Raw genomic sequence first — 19,529 nt, 5'->3', positions numbered from 1 at the left:
TCGCCCATAACTGGTATTTCCGGCATCTTCATAGCCACACGGATCCGCACAAGGTCTCGGGCAGAGATCCCCTCGCAGAGCGAGATCGCGTGCGAGTAGCATCGCGCCGAGCGTTTGAAATCTGCTGCCTGGAAGAAACCAATTCCTTCCTTCATGCGTTTTTCAATCTGTTCGTGTTCCAAATGCATGCAGTTGTTCCGTGAGAGAAAAAGATGGTACCAACGCGCTTGGCTTACGCGCTTGGCTTACGCGCTTTTCTTTATTTCAGATCATGTTGAGGTTTGCATGCGGCTCGGTTTTTGCTTTTGACTGGAAGGGGGAAAGTCCCGTGTTTGGGGGTTCGTGTGTTGTTGGGTATTTAACGAGCTGTCAGCGATATAGAGCTATAAATGAATCGATTTATACCTATACCTCATTACCTAGCATCTACATACTTCAACCTCGCTCCTTGCTGGGGGTCGTTGAATTGTGGTCGCGGATAATCTATCACCAATATCTGAAATCTGCTCTCATTATCAGGCTATTTCAGCATACACGCCAGCCCTGGACTCATACACGCATGTATCCATAGTTGAATCGATTATTGGTTCGGTTTGACCTTTTTCTGTATCGAGCTCCATGCCCTTTATCGAAAAGCCCTACCCCTGCAAGCGCCGCACACTAGCCGCAATTCACGTGCGGTCCGTTTCGCGCGCGTGTTCCGTACCTGTCGCAGACAACGAGCACACATAAGCTTGTAAGAATGGTGCATGTCACGGCCTAGCCTTGTTTCCCTTTATCTTCCACTTTTATCACATCAACAATGGTATCAGCAGGCAAATTTTTTACCCTAGTGGTGCTCTCCACGCTAATGGGGTTCTCCTCATACGGCGCTGGCCTTCTTCCATTGTCGGTGCCGCTCACATCGGGCAATATCAGGTCCGTCTCTGTGTTGGGGATGGGGGTGCTTGTGGGGACGGCGATGGTGATTATTATCCCAGAAGGCGTGGAAACTTTGTACAACTCGGAGTTACACAAGCCAATTAATAACGAGACCAGAACAGAGGGGGCTACCCCGGAGGAAAGCTCGGTGAGGATTAACGAACGGGAATCGCACTTTGTAGGGCTCTTTTTGCTCATGGGGTTCATGTTCATGTATTTTATGGACAATATTGGGGTGGTGGCAGCTGTTTTTGGCGGTGCCAGCGTGAAATATGTGGGAATTGAAGCGGAAGTCAATAACTACTTGCCGTCTCCGGTTCCGTCTGCCCAGTACTCCAGTTTCTGGAGCTTTCTCCGCAGCTTCTCTCCCAAAACACTCTTCCAGCTCTTATCGTCTAGTCCCACGTCGTTCGGGTTGATCATCCATTCCATGGCCGACGGTGTGGCCATGGGGTCCTCGGTCTCCAGCTCCAACATGAAGCTCAAGGGCGTCATCTTCATCGCCATTGCGCTCCACAAGATCCCCGCCGCTTTTGGGCTTGTCTCGGTGTTGATGAGCTCTAACGTGCATGTGCACACCATCAAGTTGCACTTGGCGCTCTTTGCCCTTGCGGCTCCGCTTGGCTCGTGGGTGACGTTTCTCGCTATCCACTTACTTGGAGGCTCGCCTGGTGTCATCGAGTGGTGGACCGGGGCCTTGCTTTTGTTCAGTGGCGGTACCTTCCTCTATGTGGCTGTGCACGCGATGCAGGACGTCGCGGGGCAAGATGGAAAGGCTGTTTCTGCCGGCAGTGACTCGACGGCTGTGCAAACAGGTCTCACCATTAGCGACTTTGGTATCTCTGCCCTCGGCATGGTCTTGCCGTTGTTAGTGGCTAGTGTCCGAGAATAGAGCCGTTTGCCTTGTATATCAGTAAAAAAAGTATGATTTGTATCGAATTTTGTAGATCGTAAGAGCCTAGTAAAACAAAAAATCATGATATTAGGTTAGACCCCCTTGAAGTTCATCTTTCATTTAGAAACTGTCAACAATCTTTGTGGTGCTACGATATGTGAATTCTTAGTAATCAAAAGTCCCAATGACGGATTTCGTGTCACAGAATTATTAATAATGTTGGTAGCTTCGTAAACCTGTGAGTTTCTGGTCTTGGAAAAAAACCTCTCTGTGGCACGTTTTATGCCCTTCATTATATTTTAACTTTCTTTATTAATGCTGCCATCAACTATTATACAATACCCAATCTAACCTCTTAGCGCTTCCCCAAACTCTTTCTCTTCATCCACTTGTTACGAGCATTGGTGACTCTGTTTTCAGAGACCGGGACTAATCCGATCTTCTTGGCTGAAAGCGCTGTGACTCTGACCGGACCCTTCTTAATGGTGGCCTTCTTGGCCTCGCGAAGAGCTTTGGCTTGTTGCTGTTTAATCTGTTTTCTGATCTCGTCTCTCTCCATCTCTTCGAAATCTTCCATTTTCATGTGCTTGGAAGCAGGAGCATCGTCCTTGTTGTCGCTTTCGTCCCCGCCGTTTTGCAACGACTCCAAAAAATCTTCCGGTAACAAGTCAGGGACGTCGGAATCCTTCTTCTTCTCCGCCAACCGGGTTTTCTTTTCCTCTTGTTGCTGTGTGAATTTAACATTTTGCTCTCTTCTCTTCTCTCTGTCGGCCTTCTTGGCTTCTGCTTGCATCTGCTGTTTTTGGATTTCCAACTGCTTGGTCTTGTTCCTACCACTGTTCATGGACTCTTCCTCTGGAGCATCGTCACTGTCAGATTCAGAGCCCTCCGACATTTCTTGGTTATCTTCGAGTATTTCAATACTCTCCTCGATTTCTCCAACAACCGCTTCAGCTTCTTCGGCACTAAAGACATCCCCGTGACCCTCACCATCAGAGGCGGTCTCAAATTCGTCACTGGACTGTGGAGCCTTAGCCGCACCTCTGGTTCTCCTGGCTGGTGGAGGCGACTGCTTCTTAGATCTGTTCTGGGCTGGCATTGTAGATAACTGTGAAAGGTGCTATATGAGTCTTGTAGGTGCTCAGCCTTTTAAGCACGTTCTTTTTCAGATATCTGCATGAATTTTCACGTATAATTTTTTTTGGCCCTTGTGCAGGACAAAATATCTTCTCTACATAACCATCTAGGCTCTAATTGTTATGTATATTTTGCACTAATAGCAAGACTGATGCCTTTGGCTCTCAAAGATTTTTTTCGCACATATGTCTCATGGTCAAACTGCTACCGCCTAAATAGCAAACGATGGCCCTCATGATCACGAACACCATATCCCAGCTGTCGTAGATCCAGGAGTAGGCTACCAAAGATGCCGTTAAAACGCCGACAACCATGTATAGACTATATCTGGACCATCTTGTTAGAGGCTCCACGCCTCTATCACCATGTGGATGAGGTTCATTTTCCCTGCTTTCTGGCCTCCCATACTCTTCGTGCGGGTGGCCTCCCAAGAGCGGGACCGTTTCGTGGGAGTGCTGGGGCTGGCTGGCTGGTAGAGGGGGGAAAAGGAACTTGTAGATCCCTCTCAAAAGATAGTATGAATTACTGTTAATATCTGATGGTTCCTGTGCACTGTCAAATTCGGTCCGCGGTGCGAGGCGGCTCACTGCGGAGTGGCAGGTGTCGTTCGATGTAGTGGTGCTGAGGACGCGTTCAAGAGCGGTAGAACCCGTCTGCGGCGCCAACCCTTCCTCTAACATAGGCAAGGCATCGAAAACGCGAAGCGGGGGTATTTCATTATTCATATTGGCGACATCAAAAATCCCCTGCTGGTACACTTCATCGTAGGTGTTAGCGGTTTTTGCGCGACTCTCGCTTGCTGTGGTAGGTGCAGCTTCTGGGACTGGTTCTACAGTAGGAGTCTCAGGCCGTTCCTCGGCGGGTGGGATTGGACTGGAGGATGGTGGATAAAATGTGTAATCTTCGATCGTGTCTATAAACATTACTCCGGGTCTACTTTTTGGGTGATAGTTCAAGGTTATGCGTGTCCACGTATTTGTAAGAAGTATCTTATCATCTGTAAAAAAGCTAGTAAAACAAGAGCCGGAGCAAATTAAACTCGAATTTGACGATTTACTGGCGGCTAGTTTCTCTCTGTGGTCTGCTCTGCTAAATTGGTCAAAAGTTAAATCGCGTGCAAAATGCAACTGTGCGTACGTCTTGCATCCGAGAGCGGCATAATAATTTTACGTCAGGGCTTGGAGTAGCCCCCCCCCCTTACAGCTTTCCAATGAATTTCTTCTATAAGTCTCCTTTATATAAATCTGTACCATCTACACAACCGTGTAGCCACCATCGACTCTGATATCAGAGCCCGTGGTATACGTAGACGCATCGGATGCCAAGTATAAGTAAGCACCGACTAATTCCTCGGGCAAGGCACTTCTCCCCATCGGGATTAACTGCCACCACTTTTCCTTCAAACTGGATTCGGCAAACTCAGCGAGAGCGGTCTCGATGTATCCTGGCGACACACTGTTCACACGCGCGAAGCCAGCCCATTCAACGGCAAGAGATTTACTCAAGTGGAGGCAGGCAGCCTTGGCGGCGTTGTACGGAGCCTGTAGTTGCGGAACGTTCACAATATGCCCCGACATGGAGGCTGTGATGATGAAAGAGCCTTTACTCTGCTCACGGAACACCTTCCCGATGGCTTTGGCGCAGTAGTACACAGAGTTCACGTCGAGATTCATCACCTTGTGCCAGTCGTCGTCCCCTTCTACATCCAACATCGAACCAGCCGTCCAGGCCACGCCTGCGTTGGCCACGAAAATGTCAATCCTTCCGAAGTCCGCCACTTGCTGCTTGATCGTTGCCTCCACCTGTTTGGAGTCATCCACCGCGCATTTGTAGGCTCTGCAGACGATTCCGTATTTCTCGCTCAAGGCTTGCGCCTTATCGTCTGCAGGAGTGGAGTTGTACCAGATGGCAATGTTAGCGCCTGCTTGGGCGTAGGCCTCGGCTACGGCGTAGCCAATACCTTGGGAGGAACCGGTGATAGAAGCGGTTTTACCCTTCAAGGAGAACATAGCTAACACGTGGGTGGGCAACTCTGGCGCAGGACGGGGTAAAGCGCCGATAGATTCATTGATTAAGCTTTTAGGAGGCATGTAGGGTAGTTTGACAGTATGATTAAGTCGTTAATTTGTTACTAGTATAATTAAACTCAAAGTGGGGGGGTCCTGTGCTATTTATAGTGGCACCCGGTATCTAAACTGAACATATCCGACTGGAGGATTCCAACGTTATGCGCATCTCCTGCTGACGTCATTGAGCCTTGAATGGAGGGTTCTCGGCTCTCGGTCGAATAGCTACATGAACCGAAACGGCTTCAGTTTCCTAGCTCTAGGATGCAGGCTAGGCTGCATGTGGACTTGTTGGTGCGGCTTCAACGTCGGCCGTTAGACACAATACACTGACTAGCTTTCTCTCTAATTCATCCACGAAGTGCGTTGAAAAAGTGAGTTAAGAGATAGAAGTGATGTGTGCATAGATCACCATATATTACGCACAACGTATGTTACACCGGTTTTGCTTAAATATATATAGCTTAAATGTGATATTTGCATATATGTATTGCTTACTTATCAATTTAACTGAATATATACTTAGTTTAATGGAAAAAATCAACAAGAGCTACTAGTAGCACTATATACTTAGATTCGGAGGTTGATTTTTATATATATATATACTTATATATTAGAATAAACATGTTAAAATATGATTATTTAGTTCCTCAGATATCCATGTTTAGAGGGAGATAAATTAAATCCACTTTGCGTAAAATATATATACATATCTGAGGTATAACGTGTGTAATACGCCAAAGATAGGTATTTGACACTGTGAATTTCTTTACGTGCGTTCAAGTACCAGATATGCTTACCACTGAAAATACGCAAGCTTTCAAGTGAAGTGCGTCGGGGATATTCATGAAATAGTGCGTGAGACGCCGGCTCGAAGCGTCCCGATATTTTCCGGTATGTCCCGGTTAGAAATGTACAGGATACTTCTTGCGAAGCGTTACATAGATAACTAGATGGTCGTCCTATCAGGTAAGCTAGTACCTACAAGCCACTCCAGTCAACCCATTATTGGTGAATCAAAAACCAATCTATTGGGTTCAAGCTAATAGAGGTTTATGGCACTTTTCATCACTACGCATCATAGAGGCTTGAGATATGTGCTCTTATGTCTAGTCAAATAGCTATCTCCATGGCGCGTATCTCCATGATGTGTAACTACATGAATCAGATCTATCACAATTAGATATTACTAGCACAACCTGCCAATGAGAAAACAAGCGCTAAAAAACTAAACTTTTATGGCAAACAGTAGCCACCGTCCACTCTGATGTCCGAACCAGTGGTGTAGGTAGAGGCGTCACTGGCCAAATACAAATATGCCCCAACCAACTCCTTAGGCAACCCCTCTCTTCCCACTGGGGTCAATTGCCACCATTTGGACTTGATGTCAACAGACAAGAAATCAGAAATTTCAGTCTTTATGTAACCAGGAGAGACAGAGTTGACCCGGGCAAAACCGGCCCATTCCACAGCCAAGGATTTCCCCAAGTGGATACAGGCAGCTTTGGCGGCGTTGTAAGCGGCCTGCAACTGGGGAACATTGACGATGTGCCCAGACATAGAACCGGTGATGATGAAGGAACCCTTACCATTCTTGCGGAAGATCTTACCAACATTCTTAGCACAGTAGTACACCCCGTCCAAATCCACCGAGATCACCTTGTGCCAATCGTTGTCGCCCTTGGCATCAATCATTGGGCCAGCAACCCACGGGATCCCTGCGTTAGCGACGAAGATGTCAATAGTACCAAAGTCGGCTTCTTGCTGGTTAATCGTAGCCTCCACCTCAGCGGAGCTGGTGATTTCGCACGAGTAGATTCTAACCGTAACTCCGGTAGCCTTTCTAATACGCTCAGCCTGGGCCTCAGCGTCAGACTCAGGGGTGAACTTGGAGTAGTACCAAAGGGCGATATCCGCACCCGCCTGGGCGTAGGCGGTAGCAACTTCGTAGCCGATACCGGTGGCAGAGCCGGTAATAGAGGCAACCTTGCCCTTAAGCGAGAACATGTCCAAGACATGGTTTGGCAAAGTTGGGTCTGGCCGAGGCAACGAACCAATGGTGTCGTTGATGTGCGATCTGATTTCAGAGGTCATGGAGTAAATTGGTGAAGAATGGAGTGGAAGAAGGGCCTATAAGGAAAAGAGCATACAGGTAAATCAAAAGGAGGTGAATGTGTGCATTTATAAAGAATTCCAAGGACCTGTGAAAAACTTTGGCGAAATTTCACGGCTCCGAGAAATACTGCTCAAATGTAAATAGATGACCTGGCGAGGTCTAGTCTCCACATTAATGGTAGGTCGCTGGCCGTCTGTGCGGGATTTTTCCCCTTTAAGCAATCTCCGAGCGTGAATCTCGCAGCCCTTCCTAGCTGCGGCCCGCCCCACGGTAAGGGTGGTCATCTATTTACTCCGACCTGCATGTGTGGAAGCCACCGCATCCACCTTCTCCGAAAAGAAGAGGTAACCCACTTAACTTACTTGGTTAACAAGACCTACAGAGTATTTAAGAAAAATACCATTCACATTTAGCCAATACTCCGTTTTAGAAATCCCCCATGAGTACGAAGCAATTTTCTTTTCTTTTCACGTGGGATTGAAGGGCCGGGCTTAGGACAGAGACACCGCGTTAAGGTTCACGGCGTTTTTATTCGTGCGTTTGTTTCCCCGGAGCGCGGATAATTTTTCAGCATCCGCGTAACGTACGCACCCCGACCTGGCAGAAGACAGGGATCAATACCACTAGTGCAAACGTAGCGGGGATTGAATAATTAGTGTCTTGCACGTTAAGGAGGTTCTAGAGCGAATAGGCCATTTAGGCAACGCTTACAGATCTATTAATAGAAAGTGTGCTTTTCTTTTTCTAGACCGTAAGCCACCTCATTGTAATAAACTAGTATGCATGCATCCGATTGTACAATAAAAGTTGTAGGGTTGAAAATGCTATTTCCTCGTGTAAACCCACGAGGGTGTGAGGCGGTAAACCTCGATAACGATATTCACAACCGGAAACACCAAGTACTTTTAACTTTCAACCTTTATGTTTCCGAAGGCATAAACAGGTGGAGACGAAACCCCCCCGGCTTTGGCACCTTTGACGCTACACTAAGTTTATACCCTTACGTTCATGCCAAGCACTTCTACAGTAAAACCAAGATAAAAAAAACATGCAATTTTCTGGTGGAACTCAGAGAGAGACTAGAAGTTTCGGATTCACGCATAATAAATCTATGGTTGACACCTACGTTGATTTTAAATCCTTGTAAGTAAAGACTTGGCTTTCCGAGATGCTCAGACCTCAATCCAAGTCGATATCAAGCTCAATGGCGTCGGGGTTCTCAGGCTCCTTCTTGAGCGACTCACTGGTGACCTTTGGCCCCGTGGAGGACTTGACAAAGACAACACCGCCGTTATCGCCGGCAGCGAGCGACGGATCGAGGACCTCACGTTCCTTCAAGCTCAATTCAATCTGGCGTTTGTAACGCAACATCTGTTTATATGTAGCCTCAGTACCGTGCGCGACCTCGAATGCCGACCAGCGGTCCCAGATGCCCCAGTCGGCGGCACGGAGTGAGACAATTAAGTTGGCGGCGGCATAGCGGAAGAGCTCTCTGACACGCGTGAGCTCCAACGCGGCCGTCTCTATGTCAACCAACTGCTCTGTGAGCTGCCAGATCTGCGCATTGCTGAGAAATTCGTCGCTGAGCGCGCTTTCGTAAAGCTTGCGGGTCTCCGGCACGCCGAGACTAGCCAACGCCTGCTTGAGGTAGATCTGGCGGAGGTCAAAACGGTCCAGTGTGGCGAGGATGCTCTTCTGACCGAGAAGCTTTTCGTACATCCGGAACGCGCGCTTGCTGAAGCCCATACTGATTTCCCAATTACCATAGCTTAACACGATGGCCTTGACAAAGCTACTCCCCAGCGTGGTTTCCGCGACAGAACACGATTCCAAGGCCTGTTCGAACAAGTCTCTGATGCGCTCGTTGCTCACAACCGCCTGTCGCGCCAACACCTTCGAGAGGTAGATGTTCCAGATCTCGTAGTTGACGGGGAACTTGAACAACGCCACACCCTTTTCGTACACTGTAAAACTCTGCTCGAAGCGGTGGACCGACTCCAAGAAGTTGGCATAGTTGACAATTACCACGGGTGTCGCGATTTTCATGCGGAGAATCGACTCGTACGCCTGACAGATCTGGTCGATGGTTGTAGGGTCGTCCCCCATCGACTCCATCAAGTCGAGATACAACGTCCACAACTTGACAGACTTGAACACGCGCTGCTGGGGCTTGAGGTTGGCGTCCTTGAAGCTGATCTTCCGGGCTTCTTCCACCACCGATGGAGCAATCTGCTTTGAAACATGGTCAATAAACAAGACCTGTTCGAGCACCCTAAGCGCGTGGTCGAAGTCATCATGCCGCAATTCCATGTCGCACCACCCGCTCCATACCTCCACGAGCTCCTCCACCGTGCCGTACTCCACCTTTATGGCACGGTCAAAGATGACACGCGCGGTCACGAGGTCGCCGTTGGCTTCATACACTCCCGCGTAGCGGAGCCAAATGCGGTGCAACGCCTTGCCTTTGAACGGTGAGATTGTCGTGAGCGAGCGCACCATGTCTGCGAGCATTGCCTCGAGCTGTGCCGGCCCGTAGAGCGCAAAGCGCGCCATCCAGTCATCCACGCTGTGTGGGTTCTGGCGAAGCAACACATCGTTGAGGAGGAACGGGCGACGATCCATCAAATTTTCGAATTGCGCCATCTGAAGGTCCAAGTCGGCAACAACTACAGACTTTGAATGATCCACCTCACTCACTTCCTTCTGTTCACCCTCTTCACGGTTCTGGACCATTCCGTGGTCCTTTATTTCTTCCACCCGTTCTCTTTCTTCCACCCGCTCCATGGTCTTCTCTATCAACCCTTCCAACAACGCCAGATACGTGTCAAAGATCAAAGTAAAGTCCTTCACGGTCATGGACTGTTTCAACCCCTTTTCAAAATATTCTGACGCCTTGCGGAAATTCTTTCGTTTAGCAAAGTATGTGGAGAGCTTCACGTAGAGTCGGCTGACCTGGTCGGGGAAGCGGGCAAGACCGTTGGCTACCAAGTTCTCCACAAATGTGTCTCTAGGTTTTCCGCGCATTGCAGCGTCGCAAAAGTCGCTCCACAAGTCCAACGGACTCTTGTCGATGATTGTGGGATTGTACAAGATCTCGGGACTAGAGAGGACGTCGTCGAGGATGCGCAAACATTCGTCCACATCACCTAGTGCAACCAACTGTTCAATTACCATCTGAACCTTTGTTGGATCATACTCGTAGTAGCGACGGTACACCGCCACCGCAGTAGAGCCGCCTACGGATGCAGCAAAGTTGAGGAAGTGGGGCCAGATAAGACCGTGCTGGGTGAGCGGGAGTGCCTGGAGACACCGGTTGAAGGTGCGTCGCGTGCGCGTGATGTCGGTCTGGCGGCGCAAAAATGCGAGATAGCGGAGCCACACGAGTGGAAGCGCATGGTTGTGCACCAACGCGCGGTCAAACAATGCATTTACCCGTGCAAACTGGCGGGCGTGGAAGTGCGGATGCGCGGTGTCCAAAAGCAGCACACGGAGGTCAAGGTAGAGAGTCCAAAACTTGTACGAGCGCGGAAACTGGTGTACCGCACGCTCGAGGAGGAAGATGCGGTCATAGGCGGGACCGTTTGCCTTGGCACGGTAGTACTTGAGCCAGGCAGCAATGTCATAGGGACTCGCTAGAATCTCTTGTTCATAGCGAGTATCATCCTCAGAAATGAGGTGCAAACCAATAGGACCGGGCATCAAAGAGCGTGGATAGCAAGGGAGAAGTTGGAACGGCAACAAGACCTTTTGATAATGACATAGTCTAAATGTACAAAAATTTGGCTGGTGTATATACAGGATATATAAACGGACTGCCTGGATGCGCGAGAGATGGATAGTAACGAAAATTAGTAAAAAGGAAGTGTTAAATAGTAAAAACGATCCAGAGGTAATAAGAGGTACTATATAAAAGGTAATAGGGAGCTGACCGTCATATAGATCGATTTCGCTGGGTGTCCCATCAAACTACCGGAATGCTACAGTTCTTGCTATCTTGCAGCTACTTCCATCCTGTGTGTCAAAACATGGTTCCAAAATCCTAGAAAGGGAAAGGTGACAGGATATAATGAATAAACCTCACCCATGTTAATATTTAAAGCTAGAGAAAAAATCTAATATAAACGATGAAGTACGCCTTTATAGATCCAAAGGTCAACATCCTTTATTGACGTTTTGGCCTAGATACTTGAAAAACATCAATATGTTTACAAATTTTTGGTCATGATTTACCATCCCCGAGGAAATTATCACTGTAAACCGAGAGACTATTGCTCAGTATATACGAATTTGCTAATTATCACAGTAGACATCTTTAGCTAGCAGTGAGGTTGGTGTGGCAACTTGTGGCGGTGCACTAGCTAACCCTTCCCTTAGCACGTGCACGATTACCCGCTCTAAGCTCCTGCTATCAATCATCCAGCTGTCTCCTCGATAACGAAAAACGGTGATAAAACTGCCGAGGTCTACGCTTGACAGCTATCTATTCATACACCACTATCTACAATGTCTGGTGCTGGTAACAGAGAACAGGTCTTCCCGACCCGTATGACCTTGGGGACCATGAAAATCAAGTTAAAGGGTGCCCAACAGGGCCACAATTTGTTAAAGAGAAAGTCCGAAGCCTTGACCAAGCGTTTCAGAGACATCACCCGTCGTATTGATGATGTATGTGTGATCTACCAGAAAGAGTGTCTAAAGTGATAAAGGAGATTGCTTATCGAAGAGTGAATGTTGAGTTGTCCCGGGCGTCACGTTAGTGTAATCCCTTACAGCGATATCGGAGATGCCTAGGCGTCATGTTGCTCTGATAAGGAAAAGATACATTGCAATTGCCTCGCCCTTATTCGCTAGACTGCCTCCCGATGAACCTTACTAACTCCTTTAGGCCAAGAGAAAGATGGGGAGAGTTATGCAGACAGCTGCGTTCTCGCTTGCCGAAGTAACCTATGCCACCGGTGACAACATTGGGTACCAGGTACAGGAATCGGTGCAGAATGCCCGTTTCCAGGTCAAGGCAAGACAGGAGAACGTTTCGGGTGTGTACTTGCCGCAGTTCGAGACCTACTTGAACAAAGATATCAACGACTTCAAGATGACCGGTTTGGGGAGAGGTGGGCAGCAAGTGCAAAAGGCCAAGATGGTATACACCAAGGCTGTCGAGACCCTCGTGGAATTAGCATCCTTGCAGACAGCTTTCATCATTTTGGACGAGGTCATCAAGGTGACCAACAGAAGAGTCAATGCCATTGAGCATGTCATCATTCCGAGAACCGAAAACACCATTAGTTACATCAACTCCGAGTTGGATGAATTGGACAGAGAGGAGTTCTACCGCTTGAAGAAGGTCAAGGAAAAGAAGCAGCAGGCGTCTGCCCTTGCAGAGAAAGAGAATGCTGCCAGAAAGCTACTCAGAGCCGAGACTGCTGCTGCTGCCGGGAAGGCCTCTGACGTGGACACGGATGCGAAAAACTTGTTGACTACTGAAGACGTGACCATCGCCGAGACCGAAGATGACGTTATCTTCTAGGTGATTGTTTTGTGTATTTTTAGTTCTTCTGTACCCCGGTGCGCTTTTTCTCAATAGAGTCTTTATTTAGTCGAGGTGAACCGTTTAATTAAATCACCACGTGGATTCGTACTGGATGTGGACCATTACATGTGATCGAAACAGCCGAAGGTGTGACGTTCACGGTACTTCACGTTGACGTTTTTTTGGATAGAGAATGATAAAACCGGCGGCGGGTATGGAATCGACTAGACTGGTTATCCAGGGGACTAATGAACGTTTTTTTGCGTTACAATTCTTGTGTCTTTTCATTTACGGTCGGGAGAGTTCACAGTAAAATCAGGAAATTTGGCGCTCTGTTTCAACAAAAGCTTCCCCCACACTAAGCCCCAGGATGTAACCGAAACCATACGGCGTGTTAGAGATTTCATGTATAGCAACATTGTAGACATAAAATCCCTTGGGATATGCGGTGCAGTTGTCAGCCCTCTATGAAGTCATCATAAAAGACTGGCTTCCGTGCTTTTTGAGTGTAACATTATATGCACATTCCGCAGTGAGGACGATGAAACCGAGTAACAATCTTTATTGACACAGTCATACGCTTGGTATATGGTAAATTGGCCGCGCTTATAGTGCGGTCAAGTCCAGCGGAATTCAGGAAAGGAGTCTGAAAGTTTGATACAATTCCAGACTCACTGTTTTCATGGACATCTCAAACACAGACCTGTCTAACATATCTACACCCCGGATGCTTATTTTCTGTATACGTCAAAGGTACACACTCATAATTTATATCATCGCCTAGTTACTTATTACTACAATACCTAGTATGTTTCTCTCCTAGAGTTCCCACAGTCCCAAATACAACCTCATCTGAAGATGCCAATTCGGTAAAACTGCGCATTGAACAGCCAAGAGACCCATCTCAATTACCAAATGTGAGAGGCTGTGGCGGGGCCGACTTTGGGGTATGCATTTAACACAGGCATCACATCCCAACAATTGTACGAGGTTCAAAACTAACGTCTTATCAATGACAATAAGGGCTTTAACTATTACCCTGATAACAGCTGTAAGCCCCCCTACCCAGCTCTGACTTTACGATTAGCTCGCCTGTATGACACGCGGCACCCCAGAGTCCATCTACAGCACTACGGAGGTTTGAAGCTCTCACAATACTAAGTCATAATAAGGCCAATGCAGCAGGTGATTAAGGAAGATGAATTGGCGCTGAAACATTTTGTTAAGCCTCTCTCAACACTGCCAATTGTGCTTTATTTGAAAAAAAGAGAGTCCCGCAACACCTTCGACGGCCCCACGGAATACCGAGCCCTGCCGCCCTCCCTCCCAGGGCCCATATGCTCACTCCTCGCACGTGCGCATATCCCCCGGTACCGGTCCCGTCGTCGGCGTGCGCTATGAACCATCGCTGCGCAGGGCACATATCCATTTTTCACTCTGACTCACGGCATTGCGAAATTCACCAGATTTTTCACCTATATAAAGATCAGCCGCTTTCTCCTGCGAGGAGCAACAGCTACCCTTTTCTCCATTTCAACGTTCGAATCGTCATTACACAATGATCTCTACCACCATGAGAGCATCCGCTGCCCGCAGAGCGGCTTCCCTTGCGCGTTCCAGCAAGGGCCTCACATCCCAGCTTTTGGCCTACAGAACGTATTCCTCCTCCGGCCGTCCAACCCCGGCGCCGGCCTTCAACGGGGAAGCCTCCCAGAGCAAGTCATCGGCCAAGGTTGCGTACGCAATGAAGGACAACGTGATGGATGACTCGCTTATCGGTCTTTCCGGTGGTGAAATCTTCCACGAGATGATGGTCAGACACAAGGTGGACACTATTTTCGGCTACGCCGGTGGTGCCATTTTGCCGGTTTTCGACGCCATCTACAATTCCCCTCACTTCAATTTTGTCATCCCAAGACACGAGCAGGGTGCGGGACACATGGCTGAGGGGTACGCCCGCGCCACGGGTAAGCCAGGTGTGGTTGTGGTCACCTCTGGACCGGGCGCCACCAATGTGATCACCCCCATGGCCGATGCGCTTGCCGACGGTGTGCCGTTGGTCGTGTTCACAGGACAGGTTCCCACCACCGCTATCGGTACCGACGCGTTCCAGGAGGCTGACGTCATCGGGATCTCCCGTTCGTGCACGAAATGGAACGTAATGGTTAAAAACGTCGCCGAATTGCCAAGGCGCATCAACGAGGCGTTTGAAATTGCCATGTCTGGCCGGCCTGGCCCGGTTTTGGTCGACTTACCAAAGGATGTCACCGCTGCCATTCTCCGCGAGGCCATTCCTATCAAGAGCACTCTTCCATCGAACGCCTTATCCAAGATTACCAAGCAGGCGGCACAGGAGTTCACTCTCCAGGCGATCCAGAGATCTGCTGCTTTGCTCAACAAGGCTAAGAAGCCGCTTCTTTACGTTGGTGCCGGTATCCTCAACTCCGAGGAAGGCCCAAAGCTCCTTAAGGAGTTGTCCGACAAGGCGCAGATCCCGGTCACCACCACCTTGCAGGGGTTGGGTGCTTTCGACCAAAGAGACTCCAAGTCGTTGGACATGTTGGGAATGCACGGTTCCGCCGTGGCCAATACGGCCGTGCAGAATGCCGATTTGATTATCGCTCTCGGTGCCAGATTTGACGACAGAGTCACGGGAAACATTGCCAAATTCGCTCCGGCGGCCAAGCTTGCTGCCCAAGAGGGTAGAGGTGGAATCGTGCACTTTGAAATCTCGCCAAAGAACATCAACAAGGTCGTGGAGGCGAACGAAGCCGTCGAGGGTGACGTCACCGACAATTTGCAGCACTTCCTCCCATTTGTTCACCAGAGGTCTGCCGAAGACAGATCCGAATGGTTCACCCAGATTGCCGCGTGGAAGGAGAAGTACCCATACGCGTATTTGAAGGAGACCCCAGGCTCCAAGATCAAGCCACAGACGCTCATTGCCGAGATTTCCCGCCAGTGTAACGCCATTGAGGGCAAGGATACTATCGTCACCACCGGTGTCGGCCAGCACCAGATGTGGGCTGCGCAGCACTGGACCTGGACCAAGCCTCGCTCCATGATCACTTCTGGTGGTTTGGGGACCATGGGGTTCGGTTTACCAGCCGCCATCGGTGCTCAGATCGGGAGACCGGACGCGATTGTCGTGGATATCGACGGTGATGCCTCCTTTAATATGACCTTGATGGAGTTGTCCTCTGCCGTCCAGGCTAAGGCGCCAGTCAAGGTGGTTGTGTTGAACAACGAGGAGCAAGGCATGGTTACCCAGTGGCAGTCGTTGTTCTACGAGCACCGTTACGCCCACACCCATCAGTCTAACCCGGACTTTATGAAGCTCGCCGAAGCCATGTATTTCACCGGGATCAGAATCGAGAAGCAAGAGGACTTGGTGCCTGGTATCGCCAAGATGTTGGCTACCGAAGGCCCGGTCTTGGTTGAGGTCATGGTTGAGAAGAAGGTTCCGGTTTTGCCGATGGTGCCAGCCGGCAAGGGCTTGGACGAGTTTATCGTGTATGATGCTCAGGTCGAGGCCGATGAGAAGGAGTTGAGACAGAAGAGAACTGAAGGAGCGCACTAAGCATGCGGATGCGAGTGCGTAGTACAAGTTTGGGCAAAGTTTGATGTGAAAGCCTTTAAGCCCCCGGGGGGATACTGGGTCGGAAACTTAGTTGAGTGTATAATAGCCAGCTGTCAGCGGCGATCGTGTTTTTAGTTCTATTTAAATAAAGTTGCATTGTATGAAAGTGTAAGGCAAGGGCAAATAGGGGGTATCCGAAGAATAAGCCTTCTGAAGTGAAATGAGGGCCCTTGGTCACGGAAAGCTTACGCCGCATCGGAATTGTTAATGAAATGTAGGGGATTGTAGGATGGGTGGATAGTACAATCTTGCATTGAGAAGAGGCCAGAATTATTCGGACTAGAAGGAGAGAAGAATCGTAAGCCATTTGTGAGTTTTGAGATAACAGGAAAGACAATTATGCTGAGACCACAGGAAAAGGTGTTTTACTCATATTTTCAGGGTATAAAACATTGTACAATGGCTCAACAGATGTATCATGCGCTGGAACGAACTCACACCCAAAAGAAATACGCTAAAATAGTTGATTGGTATCGGCTTCTATAAAGGGTTAAGTCAGGATTTTTTTACCAAAGTTTCACCCGCTAGGTTGTGCCGGACTTTGGGGAAGTTAGAGTTATGAACGGAGCCAGGCGACTCGAAGTCAGAGCCCGAGTCGATCATACGCTCAAGAGTCGTGTTTCAGCCGGCGCCGCATCAGTTCGCCCATAGACTCCGAGCGTGCAGGCCCTCTTTTACTGGTAAAGTTGATATCCTACTGCTCTTTGTCCGATCTCCTTTAGCCTCAAAGCGGTTAGATATTACGCTGATTCAACAAAGGCATTTTGTACCAGCTAAGACACTGCGTATACCCCCTTACACTCGACGCAGCTACCTGCTCTCTACTCGATCCGCAGCTGTGTCAAAAGTAGACGTCGCACACTGTTCAACTTTTCATCCATTACCCCAGAGTTTACCATGTTATCGTTCTTATCGTTTACAATCTCCTTTACAGGGCTAACCTTGCTCAGCTATGTCTTCCTATACCACCGCATCAACAACTTTCTTGGATTTCCGCGGGACATTGATGCCTCTCCTCGCTACGAAGTCGCACCTAAATTACGGGCATACCACACGGTATTGTTGAATCTTCTTCCGTGGTCCACCAGACTCTTCTTTGGTATATCTGTCAGTTTATCTCTCCACCTCGCCTTCATGATCTTACTTGAAATCATGTCGTTTGCGCGAACCACGGTGGATGAAAAGGGCCAAGCCACACCGTCTTCCAGCCTGGCCCTTATTAACTTCACGCTCAAGATGCTTGTGGTGTGCCTTGCAGCGATACAGCCGTTTCTCATCTTCACCAACATGGCCCTGCAATGGCACCAGCTGCGTCTTTCAACCGCCATGTTTCTGAAGAGATCGGCGTTTTTTGTTGTCATGGCGTACGCGACCTGGTGGTTGGTCTTGTCTTACATGCACGCTTTTTTCGCAGATGCTGATGAATCAGCTGCTATCTCCCAATCTATCGTGCTCGATATCTCTCTTGTGGGGGTGGTATTCACAGGGGTGCTTTCGGGGATTGGCTGCGTCCTGACACCATACACGCTCTTTTTTGCGCGCAAACGGCCACGGTTCACCCCAGAAAAGCTCCGGCGGATGCAGGGGTCGCTTCGATCCATGGACAACATGGTCAGCATCAAACAGCGCGAATTGCAGAACTTGCCAGGGGGTATTGACGACACCGCAGCCACGAGCAGCACTGACAGAAACTACTCAATCACCAACTTGTTCAAGCTCCAGTTTCAGTCCAAGGAGACGTCTAACCGGAAGGATGTGGAACGAGAGTTGGAGTCTTTGCTGAAGATGCAGGAAAATCTAGCGCGAGACGTGGAGCAGTGCCGCAAAGTGGTGGACAAAAACAAGGCGAACTCTCCTATCGATTACTTGGTGGACCTTGTAACGGTAAAGATTTTTTCGATCTATTGTATCTACCGCATTTTTTCGGTGGTGGTGGTTGGGTTTTTGTTCTACCAGGTGGTGTTCCCCGTTTTCAGCAGCGTCATCGACCAGAGTGAGGCAACAGAGCCGAACTCCCACGATGTATTGGCCATCACCATTGCCAAGCTCATACTAGCTGCGTACGATATCGGAATCGAGGAAAAGATGTTGGTAAACCAGCTATCATTTCTTATCTCCTCCGGGCTTTTCGTTTGTTCCTTGACCAATGTGATGAATAGCGTGGACAAGTTCATGAAGTTGCTTCCGGGCTCATTCCAGGTGAATGAGGGGGGCAAGCGGGGTACGGTGCACGCAATAGTCGTTCGCATAATCCCCATCCTCATGGCTGAACTCCTCGGGGTGTACACGCTATCGACCATTTTCATGTTGAAGACGACGATTCCGTCCACCTTCTTCAGCAATTTATTGGTAAAGGCCAGCGAGAATACGAACCAGGAGTATCTCAAACACTTGAACAAGATGAATTCGATTCAGATTATCACCATCTTTGACCTGTGGTTTTTGGTGGGGTGTTTGATCAGCGTGATATCCATTGGTCTTGACATGATCAACAGCGACGAGTTTGATGAGTATGACGACATTACGGACGACTACGCCGCAGGATACGTGGCCATGGGCGAGGAATTGGTCCTGAAGGGGGTTTAGGGGTACTCGCAAATGGAAGATGGCATGTCTACCGAGGAAGCTATTTGAATCTAGTTTGGACGGAGGTATACTGTAATGCGGGTTGTGAGTATTTGCGGCCAAATGTGATTGGGTACCTACTAAACCCAGGGATAATACAGTTTTTATCGGTAAAGTGACTGTTGGAAGAATAAAATAGATATCAATAAAGGGATGGACTATGTTTATTTGTACGGATAGAATTCTAAACCTGATATCTTACTGTGGTGCACATGAATGCCTTACCGAGGGCACCAGCATAGCCGGTCTATAGAGAGTATAGCTGGTATTGGTGTAACCTGAAATCTGAATCTGGCTGTAACACCATATTTAATCGCAATACTATCTATTATGGGATATTTATGTTAGTAAGTCAGACACTGATCTGCTGTTCGCCGACGCTCCAAGGGCCCACAATTAGCATTTGCTTCGCTTGTTTGAGCTTTCTTAGAGACTTCTAGAGGGCTCGATTTATAATATCCATTATTCGTGAAGAAGCAACTTATGGCTCCGTTTCACTTATGCCAACTATGAATGCTGCATACGATAGAGTTTTCACCCTTGGTTGTAACTTAAGCGTATACGCACGTGTACGAGCCAGGAGTTTCAACAGTTCTCTT

At 48.7% G+C, this 19,529-nt stretch overlaps 8 protein-coding genes across 8 annotated transcripts; 3 read left to right on the top strand and 5 right to left on the bottom strand.

Moving 5' to 3' along the window:
* The first annotated feature begins 432 nt into the window (after positions 1 to 432).
* BABINDRAFT_160472 (Mn(2+) transporter) lies at positions 433 to 1,844 on the top strand. The gene has a single exon (XM_019128250.1). It carries the CDS (start codon positions 803 to 805, stop codon positions 1,811 to 1,813), a length of 1,011 nt encoding a protein of 336 aa, XP_018986382.1. The 5' UTR covers positions 433 to 802; the 3' UTR covers positions 1,814 to 1,844.
* Positions 1,845 to 2,002: 158 nt separating this feature from the next.
* Positions 2,003 to 2,947, bottom strand: BUD21 (Bud21p). Its single transcript, XM_019128249.1, has one exon. The coding sequence runs from the start codon at positions 2,658 to 2,660 to the stop codon at positions 2,172 to 2,174; it is 489 nt and encodes a 162-aa protein (XP_018986381.1). The 5' UTR covers positions 2,661 to 2,947; the 3' UTR covers positions 2,003 to 2,171.
* A 167-nt stretch (positions 2,948 to 3,114) lies between these two features.
* On the bottom strand, positions 3,115 to 4,114 carry BABINDRAFT_160469 (uncharacterized protein; the record flags this gene model as incomplete). Its single annotated transcript, XM_019128248.1, has 1 exon — positions 3,115 to 4,114. Exon 1 carries the CDS (start codon positions 3,874 to 3,876, stop codon positions 3,118 to 3,120), a length of 759 nt encoding a protein of 252 aa, XP_018986380.1. The 5' UTR covers positions 3,877 to 4,114.
* A 92-nt stretch (positions 4,115 to 4,206) lies between these two features.
* BABINDRAFT_33884 (SDR family oxidoreductase) lies at positions 4,207 to 5,043 on the bottom strand (the record flags this gene model as incomplete). Its single annotated transcript, XM_019131658.1, has 1 exon — positions 4,207 to 5,043. The coding sequence occupies one exon, from the start codon at positions 5,041 to 5,043 to the stop codon at positions 4,207 to 4,209; it is 837 nt and encodes a 278-aa protein (XP_018986379.1).
* A 1,022-nt stretch (positions 5,044 to 6,065) lies between these two features.
* On the bottom strand, positions 6,066 to 7,275 carry BABINDRAFT_160467 (SDR family oxidoreductase). Its single transcript, XM_019128247.1, has one exon. It carries the CDS (start codon positions 7,111 to 7,113, stop codon positions 6,256 to 6,258), a length of 858 nt encoding a protein of 285 aa, XP_018986378.1. The 5' UTR covers positions 7,114 to 7,275; the 3' UTR covers positions 6,066 to 6,255.
* Positions 7,276 to 8,186: 911 nt separating this feature from the next.
* BABINDRAFT_160466 (mRNA splicing protein) lies at positions 8,187 to 10,921 on the bottom strand. The gene has a single exon (XM_019128246.1). The coding sequence runs from the start codon at positions 10,832 to 10,834 to the stop codon at positions 8,315 to 8,317; it is 2,520 nt and encodes an 839-aa protein (XP_018986377.1). The 5' UTR covers positions 10,835 to 10,921; the 3' UTR covers positions 8,187 to 8,314.
* Positions 10,922 to 11,717: 796 nt separating this feature from the next.
* VMA8 (H(+)-transporting V1 sector ATPase subunit D) lies at positions 11,718 to 13,059 on the top strand. The gene has a single exon (XM_019128245.1). The coding sequence runs from the start codon at positions 12,033 to 12,035 to the stop codon at positions 12,660 to 12,662; it is 630 nt and encodes a 209-aa protein (XP_018986376.1). The 5' UTR covers positions 11,718 to 12,032; the 3' UTR covers positions 12,663 to 13,059.
* A 1,179-nt stretch (positions 13,060 to 14,238) lies between these two features.
* ILV2 (acetolactate synthase catalytic subunit) lies at positions 14,239 to 18,891 on the top strand (the record flags this gene model as incomplete). Its single annotated transcript, XM_019132528.1, has 2 exons — positions 14,239 to 16,211; positions 17,256 to 18,891. The coding sequence occupies 2 exons, from the start codon at positions 14,239 to 14,241 to the stop codon at positions 18,889 to 18,891; spliced, it is 3,609 nt and encodes a 1,202-aa protein (XP_018986375.1).
* Positions 18,892 to 19,529: the final 638 nt, after the last annotated feature.

The sequence above is a fragment of the Babjeviella inositovora genome, assembly GCF_001661335.1.
Source record: "Babjeviella inositovora NRRL Y-12698 unplaced genomic scaffold BABINscaffold_3, whole genome shotgun sequence".
Taxonomy (NCBI): domain Eukaryota; kingdom Fungi; phylum Ascomycota; class Pichiomycetes; order Serinales; genus Babjeviella; species Babjeviella inositovora.
Note: the sequence above shows the minus strand (reverse complement) of the source record. Positions and strands in the feature narration are given on the sequence as shown.

Coding starts and splice junctions, on each gene's coding strand:
- VMA8 (XM_019128245.1), top strand. CDS start 12,033: ATGGGGAGAGTTATGCAGACAGCTGCGTTCTCGCTTGCCGAAGTAACC.
- BABINDRAFT_160472 (XM_019128250.1), top strand. CDS start 803: ATGGTATCAGCAGGCAAATTTTTTACCCTAGTGGTGCTCTCCACGCTA.
- BABINDRAFT_160466 (XM_019128246.1), bottom strand. CDS start 10,834: ATGCCCGGTCCTATTGGTTTGCACCTCATTTCTGAGGATGATACTCGC.
- BUD21 (XM_019128249.1), bottom strand. CDS start 2,660: ATGAACAGTGGTAGGAACAAGACCAAGCAGTTGGAAATCCAAAAACAG.
- BABINDRAFT_160467 (XM_019128247.1), bottom strand. CDS start 7,113: ATGACCTCTGAAATCAGATCGCACATCAACGACACCATTGGTTCGTTG.